This window comes from Mucor velutinosus (genome assembly GCF_035048745.1).
Source record: "Mucor velutinosus strain NIH1002 chromosome Unknown tig00001542, whole genome shotgun sequence".
Taxonomy (NCBI): Eukaryota; Fungi; Mucoromycota; class Mucoromycetes; order Mucorales; family Mucoraceae; genus Mucor; species Mucor velutinosus.
This window is the reverse complement of record NW_027041924.1, coordinates 1,248,976-1,273,943: the sequence shown is the minus strand read 5'-3', so window position 1 is coordinate 1,273,943 and position 24,968 is coordinate 1,248,976. Positions and strand designations below refer to the sequence as shown.

Here is a 24,968-nt window from a genome sequence, read left to right as displayed (position 1 = left end):
TGAGGTAGTAACCGATCAGTTTTATAGCTGTATTTGGCAGTATTGTCAGTAGCAGACACCTCACCATAGAAATAGCTGATAACCCACATGCTGTGAAAACGAGCTGTTGTGTTCTGCGATGAATAAGAACTGCAATGGCAATATAAATGACGGTAAAGACGCCGTTTGGGATTTGAAGTAGAATGGAAGTGATGCTGTCAAATCCAAGACCATGTACAAAAAGAGTGCTGTATAAAAGGAGGCTGCCATTTTGGAGGTTGTTGCACAGCACTGCCAAGCAAATTAACCAGAATCGTGCTTCTCTGAGTGCTTCCCAATAATGACGCTATTCAATAGTGGATATTCTTACCACAGCGTTGTCCTTTGTGCGTTCTTGCATGATGGTTTCTTCTTCTTGTGTGATTCGCAATAGCCAATAGTTGGGACAATCGACTAGCATGAAAAAAGCTATGAGTCCCACTGTCACTGTGATAGTTCCCCATATAATGTACGTCCTGTATATCAATGTATGTGTAAGATACATCAATAACGCTGTTATGACTCGATTGAGCATGCTTACTATTTCCACACAGATATACCATGAGAGCTGCCCATCTTGGCAATGCCGACAAACGCAGCAGTACCCACAACGGAACTTACAGCATTACTAAGAAACACAAACCCCAAAGCCGCTGATTGCTCACTACGTCGATACATAGTGTTGAAAGTCAGCAAGATGGCAGGGTAAGTGCCTCCTTCAAATAAACCAAACAGAGTACGGCAGACCGCCAACCGATCAAAATCTTGCGCTAATGCTGTCAATGCTGTCATGATGCCCCACACGATCAACACGATGCCCAAGTATCGGCCCACCGGAATACGTTGAAGCAGACAGTTGTTGGGTAGTTGAAATGCCAGGTATCCCAAGAAGAAGAAAAAAACCTAACCAACTGTATTGAATTTTGTTCATGTGTGTTTCTTGTAGAATACCAAGCACTGCTGCCACGCTCAATGTTGACTTGTCTACAAACTAATGGCTCTATCGTAAGTATATATAAAGTTTCCCTTGATGTGAACGCTGATTATATCTGAAGAAATATGATCATGCCAGCAATAGGCAAAAGCGTACAGTGGATCTTTTTGAGCAACTTCTTCTCTGCTTTTGATTTGACGATTGGTGCGTTTTCAATGCAACATTGCTCTATTTGTGGTATAGATAAGCTTGATGGTATAGTATCAAGAGCGCTGATGACTGTATGATTTGATGCAGGGCAACCTTCTTTGATATCTCTCATCAAGTCTTTTGTGTGTGGAAAAGAGGAAAGAGAAGCCAACATTGAGTGGCCTTTGTATAAATCTGATGCTAATTGATAAACTGGCTCCTGCCTGCAGTTTTGCGTACAAGTTACTTATTACTTCTCTGTTTTATATGTGAAAATCATCAAATATGGCCTCCCAATTGACACTTCCATGTATTTGCTTTCTTATCCTCTTACTAGTCTTTCCTTTTGTATCTGATGTTAAGAACTGTTGTGTGATATTTTATAATGGTACTTGATTAAAAAAAACATTTTTTTCGCACAACATTTGTTTATTCATAGCCTATTAAATACCAAATGCAACACTATACGAATCTACTTCTACTTCTATTGATTGAGCCCTATAAAGAGAAAAGAAGCCACCAAAATGGTGAAGAAAATTGATTAGTAAACCTTAGAATATGTCAATTCAAAAAGTAGAACATACAAAGGAATCTTGCAAGAAGTCTTCTTCAAAGTCGGGCGTAAGCACCAAACAAAGCCAACCTCCTTGTCCACCTCTCAGTAAACGGAACTAGTACCCTTGACGAGAGGATTCAGAGATTGCTTGAAAAGCACCTCTCTAATTGGAAACGCTATAAACTGGTTGTCAATTAAACATAGTTCTTTTTCAAACAACATCTGTCTCAACTGAAAAGAATCCTAATTTCTAACAGCTTCCCAAAAGGCTGCCGACAGGATAAGGAGATCCACGTTTACTTGAAGCTTTACTATTGCAAGAAAAAGCCAACACGCAAAAAATGAACTTTACCAGTAAGCTTGATATCAATACTTTACTCGCTGTCAAGTTTTCTTGTGTTGGCGAAATTTATCATCATGTGAATTCAAAACATACAAACACAAACATATCAGCGTCAAGTGCAACATGGATCAATGTAAGAATGTTTGATGGCTTTATTTACTGCATTTTGACTTTCACATGCAAAGTATACCTCTTAAAGTAGGCGCTCAATGAGAACATGGCTGCAAATAACGGCAAACAAGCTATTACAAAACCAAATGCATAAACATCCATATTGTGAGCCTTGATAAAAGATAGGTCGCGCTTGACATCTCTGCGGTGATGGAGAAGAGTGTCTTGATGCATAAAAGCAACTTCCTCCACCAGGTCAGCACCCTTACCAACACCTGCTTTACTCTTGATCTGAACCAATGCCTGGAATCGATTGACGCTTGCTTGGAAAGAACCGTCTTCATCCCTAGCCACCCGCTGTATTACTCTGGCAGCCTCTTGTCGAGTGTCTTTATAGTTGACCTTGAGACCCATACCAAATTTTTCTCCCATCAACGAATTCACAGGTTGATCAGCAAAGAATGGGAAAAAGACCAGACGCTTGCCGGCGTGCAATCCTTCATGCCATGAACCGGCCCCAGCGTGTGTGACAAATACAACGGTCGATGGATGTTCGAGAATGGCTGTCTGAGGCGCCCAATTGAGGAATACAATATCATCAGTCGCTTCTTGTTTCATAAGCTCTTGAATGGCATACGTAGTGTTGGATTCTGTGGTTAATCTAACAGGAAAGATACCATCCAAACCTCGTGTTGACCAAATAATGCCATCAATATCACCTGCTTCGTATGCTTCTAGCAGCCCAGCCAGTAGGACAGTGATCTCACTTTCGGTAGATACGGCATGTTGTCCAAATGCAATGTACGCCACACGCTGATGACTGATGAGAAACTGTTCCAACTCGTTTGACAGTGCACTGGCCGCCGTTTTCGGAATGATGGGGCCTATAAACTCAACCAAGGGCCCCAAAGGCCTCGCTGGCTCAAAGCCGAATGCAGTATTGAACATTTTTATAGAATTCTTCCATCTCTCTTCGTGCGGGTACACTGGATCTTTGATACCCAAAGAAAGGTACCGTTGCTTTTGTTCCTGAATGAGCGTGTACGTCTTGAGAAATATCTCGACAGGTTCAATCAAATGCTTATAAACACGCTCGCTAAATGTCATTTCGAGGCTGGTTGGGGCTCGCATGAGCAAATCGTCGCTGTTGATGTACGGTGCTTCTGTGTCAGGCGTTACAGCAAGACTGTTTGTGATGAGAAAGGGGATTTGAAGTGTAGTGCTGGCCTCTTGACAGCTGATACAAAAGTGATCGCAGACAGCGACGTCGATTTGTCTTGACTTGAAAAACTCCAGAGTAGTTTGATAGTCTAAATAGCATGATGTGTCAGTGTATTACTGTTAGTGTAAACGAAAGAGTAGATAGTGTACCTTCTTCAAACGTGGCTCCCATCACTTTTATAAAATTCACACTTGTACTTGCCAGCGTCGCTTGTCTGATATTCTCGGATAACAGCTTGAACGCATTGTTGTTTTTGGTATCATCGCCCATGGACACAGTTTCTATCGAGGGAAAGTTCTTTCCAAACTTTTCGTGGCCATCCTGCAAAATGTGCGCGTTAATAAACGGCATTCGTCACGATACCAATCAAATATTACCTTTGTCAGAAAAGTAGTAATATGGCCTCTCTTGGAAAGCTCCTCTATAATGGAAAGAACCCAATTTGCATGAGAAGAACCACCACTAAAGACACTAAAAGCAATCTTCTTTGGCTGTCTGAATGTCTGTAATGTTGCGTTACTGGCACCTTCTTGATTGAGAGCACAAGCTACAAGAGAAACAGCCATCAAGCAGCATGCTACCAGCGATAAAAGTGGCTTCATGGTCAATGTGTACAAAACAAGAAAGAAAAAGGATGAAATTTCATTCAGATCATCGGCTATAGCTACTTATATGAATCGATAAAGAAATACCTGTAGATCATGCATACATTGATTCTGCACGCCTAGATATTATACTTTAATTTTGCGAATCCCATTCTCTCATGCAGCTACCTCCTTGGATCAAAAGATAACCAGAAGCTTTTTAATTTAATACCTTGAAGATTATTAATGATGTGTAATCTTTCTGGTTTATGCAAATTGCGTATGTAAGCAAACGTAAACAGAACATGAGCTCACAGTGCATACTGTTACTCCGTGCCATGTGTACCGTCCTTGATGCATTTCAGCCAGGGTTGTATATAAAGCTGCTTCAGGTTCTTTTTACATAATAAAAACTTTTCCCTCAGGTTCTGTAGGTATCAGGGAAATTACTCTATCTATCCACCAGGGGGGTGACTCAAGATAGAAAGTCTATTAAAATCAAGAATCTTCTTGGGATGACTAACCCTTATAAAGGTTAGTGATCTTCATTAGGATTCCAATAAAGTGGGTTTATTTCAAACTTGCGAGGCATTGTATATACAAATAGCTGATCCATTTTATCTCTGATCCAAGTGTATTCCGATTACTTTTTCCGTACCACAAGCATGTAGACTCGATAAGAGATTTTATGAGAGTACTGGCTGGCAAGATTTCATTTCACGCTACGGGTTCACGGTGGGATGAGCATTATTCAGAAATTAAACCTATCAAATGTATACATGCGCAAAAATAGTGAATAACAGTAGTAAGCCTAGGCTGTATAGCCTTTTAACTCGCTGTCACCCTCTTATTAGCTTTACAGACATCAATTGTCTTCATAATACGACAACCAGTAGCCTTTACCAGCCAAAAATCAAATTGAATATTCGTTCGAGTTTTCTCTTGAAATAGAAATGTCTGATCCATTTTCGACTTTGTTGAACTATTTTTGCAAGATTCGATTATATAATTGGTGATGCTCATCTCCTACCTCCTTAAGCTTTCTAAAAGTACTTTTCAAGGCGCATCTAATGATACTTGTTATAGCAGGTATTTTGAACAAGACTATTGATTAAATCCATAAAGTATGAAATAGCTATTTTGGCCAAAACGTCAAAAATTTCCATATCAAGGTATCATAAAAGCAGTTTCAGGGGTTGCTTTGGATCGAGAGAAAAACTTTGGTTTCATACATACCTTAATAATAAAAGTCTTCATTTTTGCGGTCAAAAACGCGATTGTTTGATTTTCGATAAAAATCATGAGGTATCCCTCATAGTTTGGAGTCGATTTTTGGCCATGTTTTTTCGACCCCCCCAAAAAAAAAAGAGAAATGGTATCAAAAAGTTAGTGCTGGATGAGAGCAATTGTTTGGTGCCATTCTGGAGGTCTAGAATGGGTTCTAATACGAGAAAACACGGCTCAAATACACTCAAATTTCGCTGTGATTTGCATAATTATGAGTAGCAAGAGGCTATGCAAGTATGCTGTCTACTCGTATATACATTGTTTTCATTAAAACAAAAGTAGAGCATCGCACGAGAACTACATTTACAATTTCAGATTGTTGGTGGACAGTTCTAGCACAAGACGGGAGGTTCAGACATAAAATTTCGGTATATATATATATATGTATAAAGAGAGACCACATGTACTCCATGTCAAGGCCATGTCGAAAACACAAGGCGCGCGTGATATTACCCTTTCAATAAAGCATTGTTTTTTATTACAAGAAATCCTAGTTACTAAGGATATCCTTCACCACAGGAAAGCGACTAATAAAGAGTTTCCCCAACTGTTCTTGTGTATATAGACGAGAATCCAACTCACGCACGGCTTGTCGTGCTTCCACATTATCTGTATTGCCTTCCAAAATGGCCTTGATGCGGCCCTGCATACCAGCCACCTTGATCAAGCCATTTACAAAGTCTTTAGCTTCAACATCCAGGTTTCCACATTGAGCATTGATTTGTGCTTGCGACAAGAGTTCAATGCGTTTATCCAAGTTCAAAACTTGAGAGGGTAGTGTGGCCAGTTTGCACAGACAATTGAACGCGTCTGCATACTGATGTTTTTGTCTGTAGAATTGGTACATGAAGCCAAGCGATTTCTCTCGATCAGGGATGTATTGTTCAAAGTATGGTATCAAGTAGGGTGTTTCGTATTCCAAAAGTTTGCTTTCAAGTCCATGAGACAAGAACCAGTTGTACAGTTGATAGTGGAATAGTTTGTCGTTGCTGGCCATGGCGTTATCAAACACTTTGGAGACGTAGCCAGACAAGTATCGACTGGCAATGGGGATGCGATTCTCAGGGACTCCCTTCGCTTGCAACTGCATAGCATCTTCCAGTGCATTGAAGATGTGTTTGTAAGTGTCCAAACGAGCTTTCAACAACTTGTCTGCGATTTCATTCAGGGATGCAACAGATTCAAATGCGGCCAGGCCCTTGTTTTGGGGATCTATCTGTTTAGCCCGTTCCAAAGCGAGCTCCAGAACACCAGTGTGGAAGGAGCATTCAATGTAGATGAGACAGATGGACCCTAATTTTGCATCAGAGATGCAGGCAGCCGCGTCTTTAAAGCTGTATAATGAGTTTTGCAAAGATTTCACTCGTTCCACATCTGTTTCCTCATGCATGGCTCGTCGAAGATATTCAATACCCTAATATACATAAAGTCCATTGAGCTCAGGGCTGTAAACATGGTGACAAGCCACTTGCGTCTTACCTTGAAGAAGGAAATGTCATTGGGACCAAAAAAGGAGCTGCAGAATCTTTCTAGATGCTTGCTCACAAAATCAAAACCACCCTGAGAGTAACTGGATCCGTATTTCGTAATGGCAGCAATCACCAGCTCGCGCGTTAATTCTCGGCCCTCTGTTGTTGTGAGAATTGCACTGATGTCCAAATTATAGATCTTTGTTTGATGTTCGTTATGTAAGCTGTGTGTGTACGTAGCACGTTAGACAGGGCTCTAGAAGGAGCTACCATGATGATAACTTACTACTCGGCGATGATGTGCTGTACTTGCGAATCAAACAGGAATTCTATAAAGGACAAAGCCTCGATGCATTGAATGAGCATCAGGTATAACTCGGTTGCTGATTTTTGCTCAGCCTGTCAAAAGCAATGAGTCCTTGAGCTCTGTTATATATGCATAGGATGCCTACCAGTTCTAAGGAAACACTATTGCTATCAACAGCTTGAAGTCTAGGATCTGAGATGCTTGCAGCATTGTGGAATTTAGGGTTGCTACAGTCGCACAAATTCAGTTGTAGGCCACCATGCAATTTTTAAATGAATACATTACCGGTCCATAAACCTTTTTAATTGATAGAGGTTCTCTTTGGTGTTTGATAACGTGCTCTGTGTTTGAGTATAGATGAGATGTGCATTCATGTCATTGCCACTAGTTGGAGGAAATAGTCAGAAAACGACAAAACCTCAACACATACACACACACACACACACACACACACACTTACTGGTTAGCAAATGCCTTCAATTTCCACACAGGCGATATAATCCTAGCAAAATAAAGCACAAATCCATCGTGCTTTCCGCTGTAGGCGACATCTGTTTGACCAATAGCACGTCCTAGATGGTTACCAGGAATTTGCGTTGGTAGCGTCGACGTAGGCAAACCACCATAAGCAAAAAAGGTGTCATTGGCCTTCATTTCAATATCCCTTTCATCACTAGCACACGCAATGGACAGGCACATGGCGCATGACTCTACTTGACCATATCTCTCAAAGAAGGACTGTATCAATTTTGTGTCTGGCTCCTCTCGTGTCTTGATGAATATTTTGTATAGGATATCTACAGGTCTCAGCTTGTTGAAAAAGAGGACCGAGAGTGTGGAAAGAGCCATGAACTGTCGAGGAGGGGATGCTAATTGCTGAGAGTTTTCCTTGATATAGTGTCGACCTACAAGATGCTGGTTTGTCTCTGTCACTGCAAGCACTCGTTCATCCAGTTCAAGTGCAATGTCTGTCTCGGTGTAAGTGGGTCTCGCTGGCTGTGTAAATGTAGCAGGTACTATTGTTGATGGCAACGTCGGTGTTGTAGCAGCCTTAGCCGATGTCACTGAAGTAATGCGGAGCGTGCTAGAATCCTCCGTCTTGGGAATGACAGAGACACTGATACCGCAATCGTAATAAGTCTGAAAGTAGGTGGGTGCTAATTCACCAATATTTCTCGTCAACGTAGGTGGAGGAAAGCGAACATGTCCTAATTCTAGTGCGTTTGGTTCAAGGGGTAACTGGCTGTTGCTGCTTCCAATCACACGGAACGAGTCTTTGTGATGTGAAAAGTATAAACGGTATCCAGTGGTGGTGATAGCCATCAAATGAATGTGCTTGGATTCAGCTTTGGAAATGACATGCAGTGTCTCAATATTGAGATCAGACGAGTTGGGGATGCGGTTAAATTGGCGACATATTTTAATGGCGTTCTCTTTGATGGTGGACAGTGTGCAGATTGACTTGTAGTTGTTGAATGGGTTTCCCAGGTAAACCACTTCAATAGCATCGGTCTTCTTGTACAAGATATAAAGCACCTTTCGCTCATTGTCAATGACAAAGGAACGTGCTATTCATCCTGCGTGTTAGCATGGCACACGACCTACATCTTGATCATTGGCTTACCTTCAGATGGGGAGTTCATATAGTTGCGAAGCTGTGGCAGGATATACTCCATGAAAGAGGATTCTGATCTCTTGATGAGTTTGCATCCCCTTGAAAGCCATTTCATTGGATTCTATCGATGAAATATTTAGTACAGCTCACCTGTGTCCATGATGATGCTATCCTCCTACATGATATTCAATTTCGTAGACATTTCCACTTTTGCCTATAGTGAAGATTCTGCCATCGTCTGTGCCTCCAATCTGCTCCATCTGTTCATCGTCTGCTGGCATGGCCATGTTGGTAGCGAATAAAGAGATTGTATCCGAATTGGTGTTTGATTGTGCCTGCGCGGTGGACACAGCCAAAAGAATGACTTGCAATGGTGTGGAAATGACCAAGACATATTTGATATGGTCACCAAAGACATCTGGTTTAGGCTTGACGAGTTCGGCTCTGACAATGATTTGGTCTTGGTCTGAATACTCGTAATAATCGTTTCTACCAGAGATACAATGTCCACATCAGTATTACCATCCTCCACGTCCAACATGTCAGTTCCAAAACTCACTCATCGTTCAAGTTCCAAATGTATAAATTGCAATCAATTGTTAGCCAAGCTCGGTTGATTTCAGGCAGCAAGCCCATAAAACAGCGACACTGTGTTTGCGAGTCTAAGATGGGGGCAATCAGTTGTCGTGTTTCCCCCCCCCCCTCCCTCTCTCTCTCTCTCTCTCTCTCTCTCTCTTTCTCGCCAAATAACTACTCACCGACAATTCTGTTGATGAACCTCTTGGGAATAGGCACTCGATTTGTTCGCACAATCTCTTCTTCTGGAGCAAGTAAAGGCTCGATATAAGATTCAACAGGAGACCCTATCGTCCGTGCGTCAGTTGATTTCACTTCAAGATGAAAAGACATTGCACATACCGTTCAGCAAGGTGGCCAAGTCTGGACAATCTTGGTCGCGGTTGATGGCTTGTTCAATGAGCTTTCCTGCATTGATACTCGTCTCCTGCGTGCTGTTTGGTGGCATTAAACTCGTCATTTCTCGGTCAGTACTCAATATGGATGAAGAAAAAGAGGCAAACAGAAAAAGAAGAGCAGCAGCAGCCTTTCATTGTCGCCTTTGATTTACGCGGTTCAACTGCAACATTGGGAAAGAGGGATTTTTTTGTGACATCATTTCCCAGCAGTCCAAATGGAATGCTAGTTGTTTGGATGGATTTGCATGAAATGGACGCCTGCTTTCTAGTTTGGCTTTTATTGCAACATGTAGATGTTGTAGAGAAAGAGGTTGGATCGCTTCCACCAATGTCAAATATACATCAATGATAGACGAGAATGAATGGGCTACGCTACGACTGTTTGATCCCTGAATACAGGATTCTCATCAACAGCGTACTTGAATGTACACATTGGATTGCGATGGATTCGACATGACACCAGTACACACTATACTCAATGCACCTCTACTGTATGGGCTATGTTATAAGAGAACTATCCACATGGCCAGTGCTAGCCATCGCCATGTGGCAGCTTTACACCCGACATTTACCCAACATTTGATACGACATGCCCTAGAAACACATCGTATTCAGTTATACAGAATACCAGGGCTTGTTCTTTTCGCTCTGATGCTGCCATTCCAATGCGATTTCACTCTCCAGACAGCACATCAAGAATGGTTCAAATGCATGGCAATAGTTGTTCTGTCTAAATTGGCAACCCAAATGTTGAAATCCAGTTGTTTATAATTCCCCACTAGAGAGTTTATTTGTTTCGCTCTTTTTTCCCCCCCTCTTCATTTCAACATGCTACAAAAGAGGAGCCTCTTCACTATAGGGGCTGGCATTATTGCAGTGGTGATCGTCATTGCTACATTTGCCATCTATCGCGCTACCGTCATGGACTGTAGGTTGCAGCTTGTGATCCATATGTTTGCTTGTTGCTCACTCATTCATATTCTAGTAATTCAATCCGTTGCTGTGGAATTGCGTACTCAGCCCTATAGTTTTCTTCTCTTGACACTGCTCATCATCATCACCTCAGTGCCGCCCATGATTGGATTCACATTTGCCTCTACACTCACTGGCTTTATATATGGTTGCCCTGGTGGTATATTTCCTGCTCAAATTGGTGCTTTTGTGGGCGCCATCGTTGCCTATGGACTCATCAAGAAATACAATTTCAATCGATTCATTAAACTATCGCCATCTAAGCAAGAGAAATACACAGCCATTCAAGAAGCCATCGAGCAGGGAGGCTTCAAGGTAAATTTGCTTTGTACTCTGATCTGTGTGAATCCAGTGCGTTAACAAAAAGAATACAGATGATCATGTTGATTCGACTCAGTCCCATTCCTTGGCCAATTCAGAACATGCTCTTGTCGATTCTACCCACCATCTCAACACAGCAATTTGTTTTGGCTTCATTCTTGTCATCCTTTAAAGTCTCAATGGAAGTATGGATCGGATCACAGCTGGCAGATATATCCAACCCAAATTTACCACCTTCCGCACACCGTGTTGCTATGATGGTGATGGGCGTCAGTGTTTTTATACTCGTCGCTGTAGCATGGTGGCTGTATCGATTGACCATGCAGAAAGTGAACGAGATGGCGGCAGTAGGCCGTTTAGGGGAGAAATACAATCGAACTGGTAACGAGTTACATGATATGGTCTCTGTGGTAACGCACGGCCCATCGTCATCCACACCATCCTCAGGCAATCAAAGTCCATCGAAAAAACAAGAATAAAACAGTGTGCAGAAAGATTTTATTACTGGATTAAGCGCTAGGAAGTACAATTTGTGGAAACTTTTGGTTGCATTTCTTGCATACTGTCTCTCGTTTACCTCTGAAACCACAACAATAAGGAATGATGAGTATAGCAAACAACAAAGATGAGGTCGTCAGATGCATGCGTAAATCATGGTAGCCACCATCTTTACATGTGGGACCCAAGGATTGCTCAATTTGATGTCTTTGTGCGATAAACTGAGGGATGATGGGGTTGCCTTGCGCATCGTAGCCTTGAATGCCTCTTGCTTCTGGAGGTGTGGCGCCTACGACGCCTGGATACCTGTTGCCATGGCTACTCTCTATTTGTTGTTGCACTTGCTGCTGTTCTTTTTGCTGTGGTGTGATGCCGTTTGTATTGGAAACACCATAGCTAGGCAAATTGCTGGCGTAGTAGTAGTCTTTATCATTGGCGGTGGGCTGTTTATTGTCGAAATTCATGGCGATGTATATAGTGTATAGAAGAAAGACAGATTAGGCTATTTTATTGAAGAAAAACCGAGGAAAAAAAAAGCAAAAAGAGAAACATGAATGATGCAATAATGTAAAATATAGAGTGTGATTCAGCATGAATCTAATAGCTACGCCTCTATATTTAGCTGGTCAGGTTAAATGGGAAGGGGGCTTTGACAGATCACACCAGCGCTGCTACTACTGCTGCTACTGCTGCTACTGCTACTGGTGTTGTTCTCTTCTTCCTTTGATCTTTCTTCAGCTTTCAATGCTTCTTTTTGCCAATTGGAAGACAACAAGACGACAACGGTGATAAAACAAGCAACAATCAAAGAGCCAGCTAAGGCAGCCCATAGACCAGATAGCTTCCAGCCTTTGCTGAAGCACAGATAGAACCCAATAGGTATAGCAAACAGATAATAAGAGGCCAAGTTGCACCAAGCGCCTACATGTTGACGACCCATACCATTCAAAGCACCATCAGCGATACCAGCAATATTGTCAGCAAACACAAAGAGAGCCACCAAGGGCAAGACATTGCTGACAAGTTGAGCGACTTCAGCATCACTGGTAAAGATATAAGCCCATTGTTTACGGAACACAAGCAATGCCACACTGTTTAGGGCGGCGACACCCGTAGCCACGCATAATGTAGTGCGAACAGCGATACGAGCTTGTTTAGGACGCTGAGCACCCAGCAAGTTACCAACACGGTTGGCGGAAGCAATACCGACGCCAAAAGCCAATGTATACAAGGCAGTAATCGAAGTTAAAATGATGCTCATAGCGCCCAAGTTGGGGGTATCAATCCAGCTTGCCCCTAAAGCAACAATTTCATAGGCCCATGTCTCGGTACAGATCAACAGGATACCAGGGACAGCGAGTTTGACCATAGGACCCCAATGACGCATATTGAAAGCAGCCGATGTAGACCAAGCAGGCCATGCTTGATAGCCATCCACCCAGTAAATGTAGAGAGCCATCAACAAGACGATCAGCCAATACGACAGACAACTTGCCATGGGAGCACCACTGAATCCAAATGAAGTAGCCGGAATCCAGACCAAGGCATAATTCAGGAGCAGGTTGATTGGAGTAGCCAACATCAACACCATGGTAGGAGCACGAAAAATGCCTTGTGCTTGTAGCATTTTCTTGAGCGCTTCAAACAAGGCAAAAGCAGGAGCAGCCAAGATCATCCAACGTACATAATGACCAGCGAGTTGTGCCACAACGGGATCTTGACGTAAGAGTAAAAAGATGTATTCCGCATGCCACCAGATGCCTATAATGGGAATATATAACAACGACATGAACGCAAGGCAGCGTTGCACATGGAGACCGACAATGGTCTTGTTGTCCGAGCTAGTGAAGGATTGAGAGCAGAGGGTATCGAGTGAGAGCGTAGCACCTGTGGCTACAGATAAACCAGTGATGGTGACAAACATGCTGCCCAATGTAGCAGAAGCCAATTCATTTGCGCCCTGCCCTACTTTATCAGCACACATGAATACAAACAAGACATCAACCACTTACCAAATGGCCAGCAGTAATGATACTGACACTTTGCAAACTATTCTGCAGCAAGTAACTGATCACTAGAGGCATTGCATTCTTGAGTAACCATTTCAACTCATGTCGATAGCCCTTATTCTGATCTTGTCTTTTACTCAACAAGAGTGTTGATTCGGATACGGTTGACATTGTTATTATTATTAAATCTGATATTGGACGATGATAGGATTAAGAAAAAGAGATTATTTTTCATTCAATTGCTTGTTAATGCCAACAGAAGTGTGTGTGTGTGTGAGAGAGAGAGTATATATATAAAAGGGGTAAGGGAAGAGAGAGAGAGAGAGAGAGAGGAGAGAGAGGGAAATGTTGTGATTGGAGTAAAAAAAGCTTTCCTTTATATATACAAATTTTTCTATTGGAAGCAACATCTCCGAAATGCTTAAATATCAGGATTTCAAATGGGATTGTATTACGCTGAACAAAGTGGTAGAATTACTGTTTTCAGTAAGAGTATCAACCTTATGAGTAATCAGCCATGCAAATGCTCCACTCATCATCATCCGTTGGCTTGTGCACACAAGCAAAAGGTAAAAAAAAAAAAAAAAAAAAAAAAAGCCTACAAGATCAAGATGATCTGATGTTTTGGTGCTTTATCTGTTATCTATTTGTTTCACAATCAAGAGGTAGGTTCACAATTAAGGATAGAAATGAGCATATGCTTTCATTTGCACCCTAATCGCTGTGCTGTCGGCTCTGTGACTCTGTGAGAGTGGGGTTCAATTTTCAACATCCATACAACCCATACCCCAGGCCCAGCATATTATTTTATTCATCTTTTACTTGTCTACAATGCTCGCATCTGTTCGTTCTAGTCTCATTCGTGGTGTTAGATACTCACACACTGCTGCCATCAACAATACGGTCCCTGCTCCTCGAGGTGAGTACGCATGACACGAAAGATTGCATCCAAACGCTGATCATTTTGCTCTATGGATAGGTCAAATTCAAGATGTGTCTACATTTTTAAAAGCAATTGGCCGTGGTTGTGATGAAGTTGCAGGCAAATTCGAGGTAATGTTTGGGTTGTACATGGTCCATGTCATTGACACTCACACTTTTCAATATAGACTTGGGATCAATTATTTACCACTGGCAGTCGAGCCATGAAGACTGACATGGGCATTAGCACAAAGCAAAGAAAGTGAGTATATGTCTGTCTGACATAGCCACCCATGGATGCATCCACTCACCTTGAACACTTGCTAGGTACATTTTGAGCTGGTTGGAAAGATACAGAAATGGCGTTGAGCCTTATGCCATTGCTGTTCCTGGCCCCAAAAAGAAGTAAATCAATCCACTTTATTTGATTTGCAACATGTATAGAAATGATATATAAATAAATAAATAAATAAAAAAATGCCTCAAGCTATTACTACCACTACTACCAGTCGTTGACTTTGCATGGATTGATCGATCTACCTCCTTTAGCAGCCAATCCAGTATCTAAGCTGAAGTTCCAATTATGCTTTGTACAGATCAAGCTACGGCCCATCACTTGACCCCAGCTAACTAGATCCACCTTTTTGTGAGGACAAAATCGATCTGCTTCGAATACATCACCATCGCTGGTTTTTATACGGATGCGATTACTGCTGACAGCCTTGATCGGACGACCCGTGAATACTTTGGGCTTCTTTTGCATGGCGGGTTCTTCAGGTTGTAGCTGCTGCTTGGCTTTTTTTTTATCACAATCCGAATCACTGCTACTATCGCTACTACTACTGCTGCTGCTGCTGCTACTGCTGCTAGATGTACTTGATTCAGTGCCGTTTGTCATTGGCTGTCTCATGACAGCAGCAGCAGCAGCTGCTGCAGCTGCAGCAAGAGGAGGCGTACCACCTACTGTCACTGGATCCAATTCAGAAAAGGAAACAGATTTCTTTCTACCACCAGCAGACGTGGGGGACAAGGGTTCCTCAATGGTAGTATCCACTTTTAAGTTTTGAATTGTGTTACGAATCGTCTCAGGATCTTCGCTGACTACACCTTCTGTAAACAAAGGCTTTTCATCTCTACCATCTGATAACGTAAAACTGCCGTTGGCAATGGGAACACCCAGGTTCTTCATCTTTCGCTTCTTGTCCTTTTTTTCCTTCTTTTTCTGCTTCTTCTTTTCCTTGTCCTTTTTATTCTTCTTGTTGCTCTTGTCGAGGGATTGTCCTTCAGGGTTCAATGCCTTTCTAAGGAGGTCTTTGACAATGGGCAAGAGTTCAATGGCTTTCCAACTGCTCTTTGATAATTCACGTAAATCGCTGACCTATCAATACCATGTTGATGTTACAATGACAAATTCACAAAGGGTGGTGATCATTGATGCATACGTAATACAGTCGATTTAGCTCCATCGTATGGATGTCTTGATTGATTTGTTGCTCGGACCATTTGTGATCTTGACCAATTTGCTCTAATAAAGTGGAGGTTCTCTAATCCCTTGTGAATTAATTTAACCCATTTAAAAGCTAATTCATAAAATTTACCATCGAGTCAGGCAGTGGTATATACTGAGTATCTATAATAGACTAGCTGATAAGAAAACAGAGGCTCTCTCTCTCTCTCTCTCACTCTATCCACTGAGATGCCCACCACCTACCCATGCCAGATGAACTTTGACTCGCAAGTCCAGATGCAATATAGCTTTCAAATAGATTGTAGCCGCCTTTATTTTTGCCCATCGTTTATTGTAAGATGTGGATGGTGTGAGAAAAAGGAAAAGAAAGGGAGTATAAACATACACACAGCGATCTTTTTTTATATATATATATATTTATAATTTGATCATTCATTCCATCATCTTTTGGTTTACTCTGCTTTGCTGTGTGACTCTTTAAACTCTTGAATACGGTAATTTGTCAAGGACAGCTCATTCAATAACTCGTTGACCTGATCGTTATATCCACTGAGCGTATTGTCAAACTCCAAGCCCTTGTCGTTCGCATCCTCCAAGATGTCCATCAACTCGTCATAGATGCCTTGATTTTCAATGATCTCTTGTTTGTTGGATTCGATTCTGGCTTTGATCTTGGTCATTTGTTCAATCTTGTGGTCGATCTCTTGTGCTTGCTGTGTCTTTTGTTTGAGTTCTTTACGAGCTGCTTGCACTTTTAACGACAATGCCTCCTTTTCTTTGATGGCTTCCTTCAATTCGTTTTCCAGCGCTTCTATCTTTGATCTCGTTGTGCTTGTGTCTGCGGTTTTGGGCTCAAATCGTAAGAAATTGGCTTCTTTGCGGTGGTGTATATTGATCTTGTTTGCAGGATATTCAAAGAGCTTCTCAATGGAATGTGGTGAGGGTGATCGTCGAGGCTGCTCTGGGATATATACAAGGACTTCTTCTTCTTTTTCAATTTGTACTTGTGTTTTGATGGCAGTTGTATGTGTTGATTTCTTTTCTTGGCTGTGCACCTAAATGGCATTAAGTAAGATTGACAACTCTCCAACATTCGCTTGTCATCAGCTTACCTTTGTATGATTGGCCGTTGTTTCCTTCAATCCAGGCTTTGAAAGTGGTTTGTTGGCATGTTTGGAGCTTTCCTACGAGATAATACATGTCTGTTATTAGGATATAAACCTGACGAGAGTGCTAGTGTTCGGGAGCGTACCTTGCTGTTGATTGATTTGGTTGAATCCAATAACGCCTTTTGCTATTGAATGAAACACAGGTTATTATTGTTTGGAAGCCATCAGCATGTCGTACGTACGTTTTCTCTCTTTTCAGATAATGGCATAACGTTTTCCTTGGTACTCATATTATATCTTTTTAGATGTTGAAAAAAGAAGAGGGATACAAATGAAAAAATACAGCTTTTTACTGGTGACTGGTTGCATCAAAGAGATATCGCGTTCAATCATCCGCGCTCTTTGGATTGCATTGCTGTCATTGATGTAGTGTTATACTTCACATGCCACCATAGGCTTGTTGTACGTAAATGCACTTACCGAAATCGTCTGTGCTCTTTAGTTGGCAAGCTAAAGCGAACAGAAAAACATAGGATATACGATGTGTATTGTGCGCCCGAAACCAGTGTTCTTTGGCTTTTTTTTTTTTTTTTTTTTTTCTCTCTTTTCAACAAGTGTGTCATCTTCAAGATGGCGTTGGCAGCCCAAATCTACTCAAACATGCACGCTCTTTTATCTGTAGCTTCTCTCGATGTTTGGCTTTTGAATGGTAATGTTTTCAAGTTTCAATAAGCCTCCACTAGCCCACGCTCTAGTCTTGAACACTAGACTAACTGTACTGTGCCTGTCGCGTCCAAAGCGTTGTTTTGAGAAGAGAATGCGCTTGTTTGTTGCCAACTTTATGTGATTGCATCGATGAAGAATGGAAAATACGTATATCCTGTTGGAAAAAACGCATGCCGACGGTACCAACGTATCAGTCACTGTAGCGATGAATGAGAAGGCTTCGCTTCCATCGGTACAATAGTTGACCATGAACCTTATTCATGCACGGATAAACAGCAGCACCTGGATGATGAGGAACCCATCCAACAAACAAGCGTTCATAAATGCACGAAAGAATAAAAACTAGACAGATGCATTTATATGTATATATGTAGTGGGAGGGGTAGTAATAGTAAAAGTTGATATATATTTTTGCATAGACTACAGCAAGTCTAATGAGCATGCTCTTTGTCATTAGCCCAAGTCTCGGCATTACTTTTGGCCACTTCATTCATAAAGCCAACTTGATCAGCCACAGACTTCAATGTACCCAAAACAACGCCGTTTCCAGTAGAGAAATTATACATGTAATAATGGAGACCCACTTCATCGCAAAACTTTTTGACCAAAGGGACGCATTGACGCAAATTATGGCGAGGAAGTCGAGGGAATAAATGATGCACTGCTTGATATTGCAAACCACCATGGAACCAGTCAAGCCACTCTGGACAATCGACATCCATTGTGGTACGCAACATTTTGGCGGGGAATGGCTCGTCTGGGCCTCTGTCCTCGGTTGACATGCCGAAATGGGACAATGTAATCTGCACATGAAGAGGGAATGTCAGCATATACGACACCATAATATAAGCGATACGGATGTTCCAAGTAGGCAGCGTAGATAGCAGTGCACCAAACCAGACAAAGAAGAAGCTAATACCAACTAGCTCCAGAGTTCTGGTACGGACGTTCTTGCAAGTCAACAGGTACGCAAATGATAATCGATGCAAATTGAATCTACCAAAGGACAGGATGAGGTAATACAAGTAGTGCTGGTGTCTGATGAAGAAGCGAGAAGCAGCATCAAACGGCAGTACACGCTTGTAGTAGGTGGAATAGATGTTGTTGAAGAATTTGGTGGTGATGGCCATGAAGGGGAGATGCTGGATATCGGGATCGTGCTCTGGATGATTTGTCACGATATGGTGTACGTTGTGATTGTCCTTCCACCAGCCCAAACTGAGCCCACCGATGAAGTTTGCGATAATGACACCAATAACATGGTCGATTTCAGACTTGCCAGTAATTTCATTGTGGCCCGCATCATGAGCTGTAAATACAAGTTGATGCCAAAACATGGCCATGAACGCAGCGCCTGCCATATAGTGCCATGTCTCGGTGCCATGCAGTGTAAACCACAGCGACAGAAATATAAGCAGTGTGTATCGACATCCCTCTCTTGCGTATTTCCAGTAATTACATTTGAACAGCCCCTTCTTGTATAGTTCAGCCTCTAATTTTCTGTATGCCATTCTGATTTGATCACCGTTTAAATCTTTTTGGAGCACTGCATCCTTCCTCAAGTCGTGTGCGTGGTGTTTATGCAGATCTTGAATGGCATCATCGTAAGCTTGTACGGTGAAGCCGCCTTCCCATGTCGCTGTCAGCACTGGCTTGTCCTCTGTTGGCTTTGTAAATGTGTGTTGTTGTTTCATCGATGCGGGTCTTATCACATCTGGCATATAGTCGCCAATGCAATAGAGGTTGATCATCTTTTCATACACCTGTGGAGGATGCATGGTACGGACTTCATCAGTGACATCTCTGCCCAATGCACTTTGCAGCGCTGCCTCACCACCTGGATGTTTGGCCAAAAAGTTGTTGACTCGATATACCTTTTGCTCATAGATGAATACAGAGTCTCCTTGCTTGATCAGCTCTTGAAACTGTTCTTCTGTGACAATGTTGGATGAACGCGTGGAGGTGGATGAGAGTAGTCTATCAGCCACTGTGTTTGGGGGCATTTTGTAAGAGGGAGAATGTGTAGAAAGACAACAAAAAGGAGGCAGGAAAAAAGTAGGCTATTTAAACAATAAAGAAAAAGGAACCAAAAAATTCAAGGGAGTCTTGTTGTACAGCTTTATATTTATATCCTTTCATATCCTTTAAATGTGCCAAGATGGAGTTCTAATGCCGTCGCTTGTGTATCTAGCAAAGCGTATTAATTAGCAAAGACCAATCGTTCCCCATGGGGTGTTTCAAATGTGTATGGTTGATTGGTCTTTTTTGCAACTTGTCATCGTTATTTATCATAGTAGATACAGGGCAAATCCATCAGATACACAAACAAATAAACAAGGCGAGCAAATTAAGCTTTTTTTTTTTTTTTCAATATGGGTACGCAGGATGAAAAACAACACGTTATGTTTTCAAAGAGATCTAAAGTTAGCATATCAATGGATTGGTCGACCATGTGTCGGAAAGGGTCCCGATTCATTGTGCATGTATCAGTCTATATTGAATAGAAAAGGAGGTTGATATACAAAGGAGAGATGCTGCAAATCCTACAAAACAGTGTTGAAATGGTTCATGTAGGACGAGATCAAATATTGCTGTCTGTTGAGAAGCTTCTTTTTATAAACATTTAACTTGTACACTCATCCGAAATGCCTGTTCATGTGTGTTCATGTAAACGTATTATTATCTAATACATACACGTGTATATATATATATATATATATATATATATATACTCGAGTGTTTCATTGCTGCTTGTCCTTCTTGTTATCAAAACTTGGCACCTGTGGCTGAAAAGAAAACCGAGAAAGAGACACCTGATCCAATACACTTGGAAATCAAGGGTCTCTTTTATAATCAACATGCGCGTCAGTCAAGTATGTCCCTTGCATTTGCTTTATGCTTTGATCCTATACAGATCATAAAATTACCCAAACACGACATAATTCTTGATGTATCATTTTATATAGCAACAGCAACATAGTTACACTAGATCTCAATAAAAAATAGGTTAATTGGTTTATGTAAATGCTTGGTATTCCACCTATTCCAATCTACGATGGCCTGTTAAGGCAAGAAAAGCTTAAAACAAACTTGTGTCAATTTCCTACAGCGTGTCATTTCAAACACGATCAAAGTTGAATGGATGCATGAAGCATAAATCAACATAAGAAGGCGCACTGGTCATGTATATACACTTACACTCTTCTGTGTACTATCAGCACTTGTTGATTCAAAATCTGATGCCAAGTTTGGTGTCACCCACGATATCCATCATAACATTGCTGTTGGACTAGATCAGAATTCTCGCGTCGTACTCGATATTTTTTGTTGACGAAAAAAAAAAATAAAGAGAGAAGCAAGAGCAACAGGTCTGTAGCAGCATCAGATGTTGGCTGGATCCAGTGCCTTTTCTCTCTGAATGATCTCGTATTCATCTCTTTTGATTCGGGAGAAACCAGTTCTGGATCACATCAAAAAGTGATTTCTCTACCGCATTTACCATTTTTTCGGATACCGTTTGAATTGGAATGTCTAGTGTCCTGGTATTTCCTTGTACAACAAGACACAAGATCAGGAATTGTATAAAAAGGTCAACATTTTATTCTCAAGCTTTGTTCTGGTCTGTGAGAACAAATGAGAGCCACCATGTTGTTTTACTCTTCATGTTAATTCACGGGACCTGCCTGTATTTTTTTTTTCTGTACCTGGATACTTGGGATATCGTAAACATTGACCTGCATTAAAACAGGAAATCAGAAGAGCAACTAAAAGTACCTGATACGTTTGGATAAAGAGCCAGTCGACTGATCTGTTTAATCGCAGTGAGTTCTGTTCTTGCTCACGGACGGTTGTTTGTATATTCACATTGGAGAAAACTTTTGGTGCAACGCTACTACAAAAATCGATCTACATCAAATGAAGCAAGCCCTGATGCACTAGTGCAGCGTCTCAATCTACTAGCAAGAAGAAGAGACACCAGTATATTTGCTGTTCTAAAACTCATATGACATAAATCGTGATTTCAACCAGAGTTTTTCATATACGCACAATCGACTCTGAACACTTTTGATAGTTGCTTGAAACCGAGCGAATTTTTACTAACTTACGAAGCCAGTTGATGATTTCTACTAGCTGAACCAGTCTTTCTTCTTTAGCTGTTGTAGATTAGACCCAAAAACAGAGATTGCTACAGTATTATAACTCGTACACATATACACTAAGCATTGATAAAACTTTGAAACACGTTACGATGAGCTATATCAAACAAATTTCTCTATTTCATTACTTTACTAGCCGATCTATCTCGCTACGCTCGATATCAGCGACGCCCTGCAGACTCTCGCCAAAGGCACTTCAAGTCAGAGATAATAAAAATCTGGTATTACAAGTGCATTTTAAACAATGACTATATTAGGCATGAAACTTGATTTAAAAGACATAACTTGGGAGGTACATAGTATTTTTTATGCAGCATTTACGCTATATTATTATAAGACTTCTGGTTCACTACATCCTCCGTCCGAGTCGCATTTTCTGGCGGCGGAACTGTGGTACCATTCGCGGGTGCTGCTCTTGAGATGGCGATACAGCGCTGGCCATGCGTAAATACAGGACGTATAAGAGATCTACAGCGACTTCTTTGAAAGGTTATCATTGCAAAAGGCACCTTTATAAAAACGCCCAAGAGAAAGAAATTATTCGGTCTAAGCAATTGTAATTTCAACTTTGTAATTCCCATTTGATCAGCATCGCAACCATCATTGTTATCATCATTGTTATCATCATTGTTATTATCATTGTCATCATCAGAAAGGCATTTGGGCCAGTCAGCAGCATCGCCTCCCGCTAAAATCAATTCAAACTCAGTTTATTTTTTATCTGCTCAAGATTGGACAGATTTTGTCTTTTTTTTTTGACTTCTTTAATCTATTTTATGATGTTCGACTATATAAACTGTGATGATCACCCTACGCTTCTTAATACATTCTTGAAGTACTTTTTAAGGCGCTTCCAATGGTGCTAACTGCAATAAGTGTTTTGACTAAAGTTGTCGAGCAGTTTAATAAAATTTGAAATGAAGTTTTTAGCGAAAATAGTCATATTTTGCATATGAAAACTTCATAAAAGTGGTTTCAGAGGTTGCTTTTGGATTGAGAGAAACATTTTGATTTGATAGATACCATAATAAAAGCATTCATTATCAAGGTCAAAAACGTGATTGTTTGATTTTCGATGAAAACCATGAGGGGTACCTCATGCTTTTTGGTCGATTTTTGGACATGTTTTTTTTCGGCCCAAAAAGTTGAGCAAAGATGTCAGGAAGTTGCTACTACTCAAGTACAATTGTTTGGCATCATTCCGGTGGCTCAGAAAGGTCTACATGTCAAGATATGAAGGCTTGAAAACTGTCAAGTTTGGTTATGTATTGCTTTATGGCTTTTATTTACATGGCATAAATCACATCCTTGGTAGCTACAATTTACTAGAAAGACAATTCTGTAGCTTGAGAAAATTTTAATTCGGATAGAAGGAACATTGATTTTGGTAAAGCTGATTCATGCAAATTTTGATACGCTATGTTGCTGGTAATATACAGTATATATTAGGAGATATCACGTACAAGGTCATTCGAAAGCCGTTAATTCAAAGCCAAGAATTCAACTTTTGTATATACCGCAGAGGGTTTACACCTGATATATCGTATGCAATTGTGAGCAAGTGGCAATCTTGCATTTAGCAGTGAGATTCGCATTTGGGTGAGCATTTTGCAATGATTCAATCCATAAAATACAAGAATTTGCAACAAAAAAAAAAACAAAGGATGATGTTCATTCTATGCTATGGCACGTTTCACGTCATAGTCCCCCTTTATATTAGCTTTAAAACGCCAATGGCTTTCTCGGTGAGAGCATTTGTGCCTTCGCCAGCAGCCGTCACCAAAAGCTAATTCAAAGGCAGATTTAGCACTGCTCCAGATTGGTCAAATTTTGATCAAAACCGACTCGATTCGTATATTTTGCAAGATCCGACTATGTAAACTGTAATAATCATCCTATACTTCCTAATGTAGCGTCCCTGGTGGTAGGGCGAAGTGGTAGAACTCCCGTATGCCAACGGGAGGATCCCGGTTCAAATCCTGGTGAACGCAAGTTGTTTGATTTTTTTGACGTAGTACTGATGTCCTCGTTTGGTGTTTTTGTACTCTATCCATTATCTATATTTTGACGATTTCCGCAAGACTGTATTGGCTCTAGGTGTCGCACCTTATTAGCAGTAGATTTCTTTCCCAACTTAATTCAAAAATATCTTATTCCCCTTCTTTGCAGACATTGGGTCCACCAACAGTCTTTTCTTTCCCTCAGCATGACATTTTAAGGACTTTAAATAAAACCTGGAGCTCGACTCCCCTACAAAAAAAAAATACTTCCTAATGCTTTTTCAGAGTACTTTTCAAGGCGCTTCTAATGGTGCTAATTAAAAAATATGATTTGAATAGACTTATTGAGCACTATTCAAAAATGTAAAATGAGGTTTTGGGCAGAAATGTTGAGATTTCATATATGGCGGTCTCCCGAAAGCACTTTCAGGGGTTGCTCTGGACCGAGAGGAACATTTTGATCTATTATATACCTTAGTAAAAGCCTTTAATTTTGGGATCAAAAACGCGATCGTTTAGTTTTTGTTAATTTTCCATGAGGTACCCCTCATGGTTTGAAGTCGATTTTTGGCAATCCCAAAAAAGTGGAGTAAAGATGTCAAAAGGTAAGTGCTGGATGAGAGCAACTGTTTGGTATTATTCTAAAGGTCTAAAACAGCTTCTAACACGGAAAAACATGATTCAAGTGCATCCGAAATTCTCTGTGCCTTGCATAGCTGGAAGTAATAAGCGATATTGCAAGTATGATATCTGCCCGTATATGAATTGCTCCCAATGATGCAGACGTGGTGCGTTTCGAGAGAGTTAAATCCACAGCTATAAAGAGCTCTTACGTGATAGTGAAAGGTTAAAGAGCGAAGTTCTAGTGTATATTAGTTAGTAGTGCAGAATATAAAAGTTTTTATATGACTGATGCGTGTGTTTGGGATAATTGATGTTAGCAGAAGTGAAGCATGGCAAGCATGGATATCTTTAGCCAGTCTGAAACCAGTTACAATTCCTGTATCACTTGGTATCACCTTGTACCAGCATAACGGTGCATCTTTTGGGGGCATACTTTACTCACTGTATCCCTTGCCAATGGGTTGCGCATTTGCAGCTTTTATACCGCGAATTACTGATCTGCCAAACACAAGCTTCTATCATTTAGGCATTCCAGAAACTTAAGTTGAAGTTGA

The 24,968-nt window shown here is 41.0% G+C and overlaps 10 protein-coding genes across 10 annotated transcripts; 2 read left to right on the top strand and 8 right to left on the bottom strand.

Annotated features, from left to right (window-relative positions):
* Positions 1-325: 325 nt before the first annotated feature.
* ATC70_005098 (uncharacterized protein) lies at positions 326-810 on the bottom strand (the record flags this gene model as incomplete). The annotated part of the gene is made up of 2 exons (XM_064824396.1): positions 326-432; positions 579-810. The coding sequence occupies 2 exons, from the start codon at positions 808-810 to the stop codon at positions 326-328; spliced, it is 339 nt and encodes a 112-aa protein (XP_064677332.1).
* A 1,386-nt stretch (positions 811-2,196) lies between these two features.
* MSS4_4 (Phosphatidylinositol-4-phosphate 5-kinase) lies at positions 2,197-3,975 on the bottom strand (the record flags this gene model as incomplete). The annotated part of the gene is made up of 3 exons (XM_064824395.1): positions 2,197-3,461; positions 3,523-3,694; positions 3,751-3,975. 3 exons carry the CDS (start codon positions 3,973-3,975, stop codon positions 2,197-2,199), a joined length of 1,662 nt encoding a protein of 553 aa, XP_064677331.1.
* Positions 3,976-5,734: 1,759 nt separating this feature from the next.
* ATC70_005096 (uncharacterized protein) lies at positions 5,735-9,671 on the bottom strand (the record flags this gene model as incomplete). Its single annotated transcript, XM_064824394.1, has 11 exons — positions 5,735-6,658; positions 6,724-6,937; positions 7,000-7,112; positions 7,166-7,247; positions 7,306-7,404; positions 7,481-8,588; positions 8,645-8,756; positions 8,815-9,124; positions 9,195-9,297; positions 9,394-9,498; positions 9,554-9,671. 11 exons carry the CDS (start codon positions 9,669-9,671, stop codon positions 5,735-5,737), a joined length of 3,288 nt encoding a protein of 1,095 aa, XP_064677330.1.
* A 766-nt stretch (positions 9,672-10,437) lies between these two features.
* Positions 10,438-11,381, top strand: ATC70_005095 (uncharacterized protein; the record flags this gene model as incomplete). Its single annotated transcript, XM_064824393.1, has 3 exons — positions 10,438-10,537; positions 10,595-10,896; positions 10,956-11,381. The coding sequence occupies 3 exons, from the start codon at positions 10,438-10,440 to the stop codon at positions 11,379-11,381; spliced, it is 828 nt and encodes a 275-aa protein (XP_064677329.1).
* Positions 11,382-11,411: 30 nt separating this feature from the next.
* ATC70_005094 (uncharacterized protein) lies at positions 11,412-11,864 on the bottom strand (the record flags this gene model as incomplete). The annotated part of the gene is made up of 1 exon (XM_064824392.1): positions 11,412-11,864. The coding sequence occupies one exon, from the start codon at positions 11,862-11,864 to the stop codon at positions 11,412-11,414; it is 453 nt and encodes a 150-aa protein (XP_064677328.1).
* A 167-nt stretch (positions 11,865-12,031) lies between these two features.
* Positions 12,032-13,580, bottom strand: ATC70_005093 (uncharacterized protein; the record flags this gene model as incomplete). The annotated part of the gene is made up of 2 exons (XM_064824391.1): positions 12,032-13,360; positions 13,413-13,580. The coding sequence occupies 2 exons, from the start codon at positions 13,578-13,580 to the stop codon at positions 12,032-12,034; spliced, it is 1,497 nt and encodes a 498-aa protein (XP_064677327.1).
* Positions 13,581-14,240: 660 nt separating this feature from the next.
* Positions 14,241-14,739, top strand: ATC70_005092 (uncharacterized protein; the record flags this gene model as incomplete). Its single annotated transcript, XM_064824390.1, has 4 exons — positions 14,241-14,328; positions 14,389-14,462; positions 14,519-14,592; positions 14,658-14,739. 4 exons carry the CDS (start codon positions 14,241-14,243, stop codon positions 14,737-14,739), a joined length of 318 nt encoding a protein of 105 aa, XP_064677326.1.
* A 93-nt stretch (positions 14,740-14,832) lies between these two features.
* On the bottom strand, positions 14,833-16,123 carry ATC70_005091 (uncharacterized protein; the record flags this gene model as incomplete). Its single annotated transcript, XM_064824389.1, has 4 exons — positions 14,833-15,708; positions 15,773-15,874; positions 15,929-15,960; positions 16,042-16,123. 4 exons carry the CDS (start codon positions 16,121-16,123, stop codon positions 14,833-14,835), a joined length of 1,092 nt encoding a protein of 363 aa, XP_064677325.1.
* Positions 16,124-16,250: 127 nt separating this feature from the next.
* Positions 16,251-17,197, bottom strand: ATC70_005090 (uncharacterized protein; the record flags this gene model as incomplete). The annotated part of the gene is made up of 4 exons (XM_064824388.1): positions 16,251-16,853; positions 16,911-16,982; positions 17,051-17,092; positions 17,150-17,197. 4 exons carry the CDS (start codon positions 17,195-17,197, stop codon positions 16,251-16,253), a joined length of 765 nt encoding a protein of 254 aa, XP_064677324.1.
* Positions 17,198-18,064: 867 nt separating this feature from the next.
* Positions 18,065-19,636, bottom strand: ATC70_005089 (uncharacterized protein; the record flags this gene model as incomplete). The annotated part of the gene is made up of 1 exon (XM_064824387.1): positions 18,065-19,636. One exon carries the CDS (start codon positions 19,634-19,636, stop codon positions 18,065-18,067), a length of 1,572 nt encoding a protein of 523 aa, XP_064677323.1.
* Between the last annotated feature and the right edge of the window lie 5,332 nt (positions 19,637-24,968).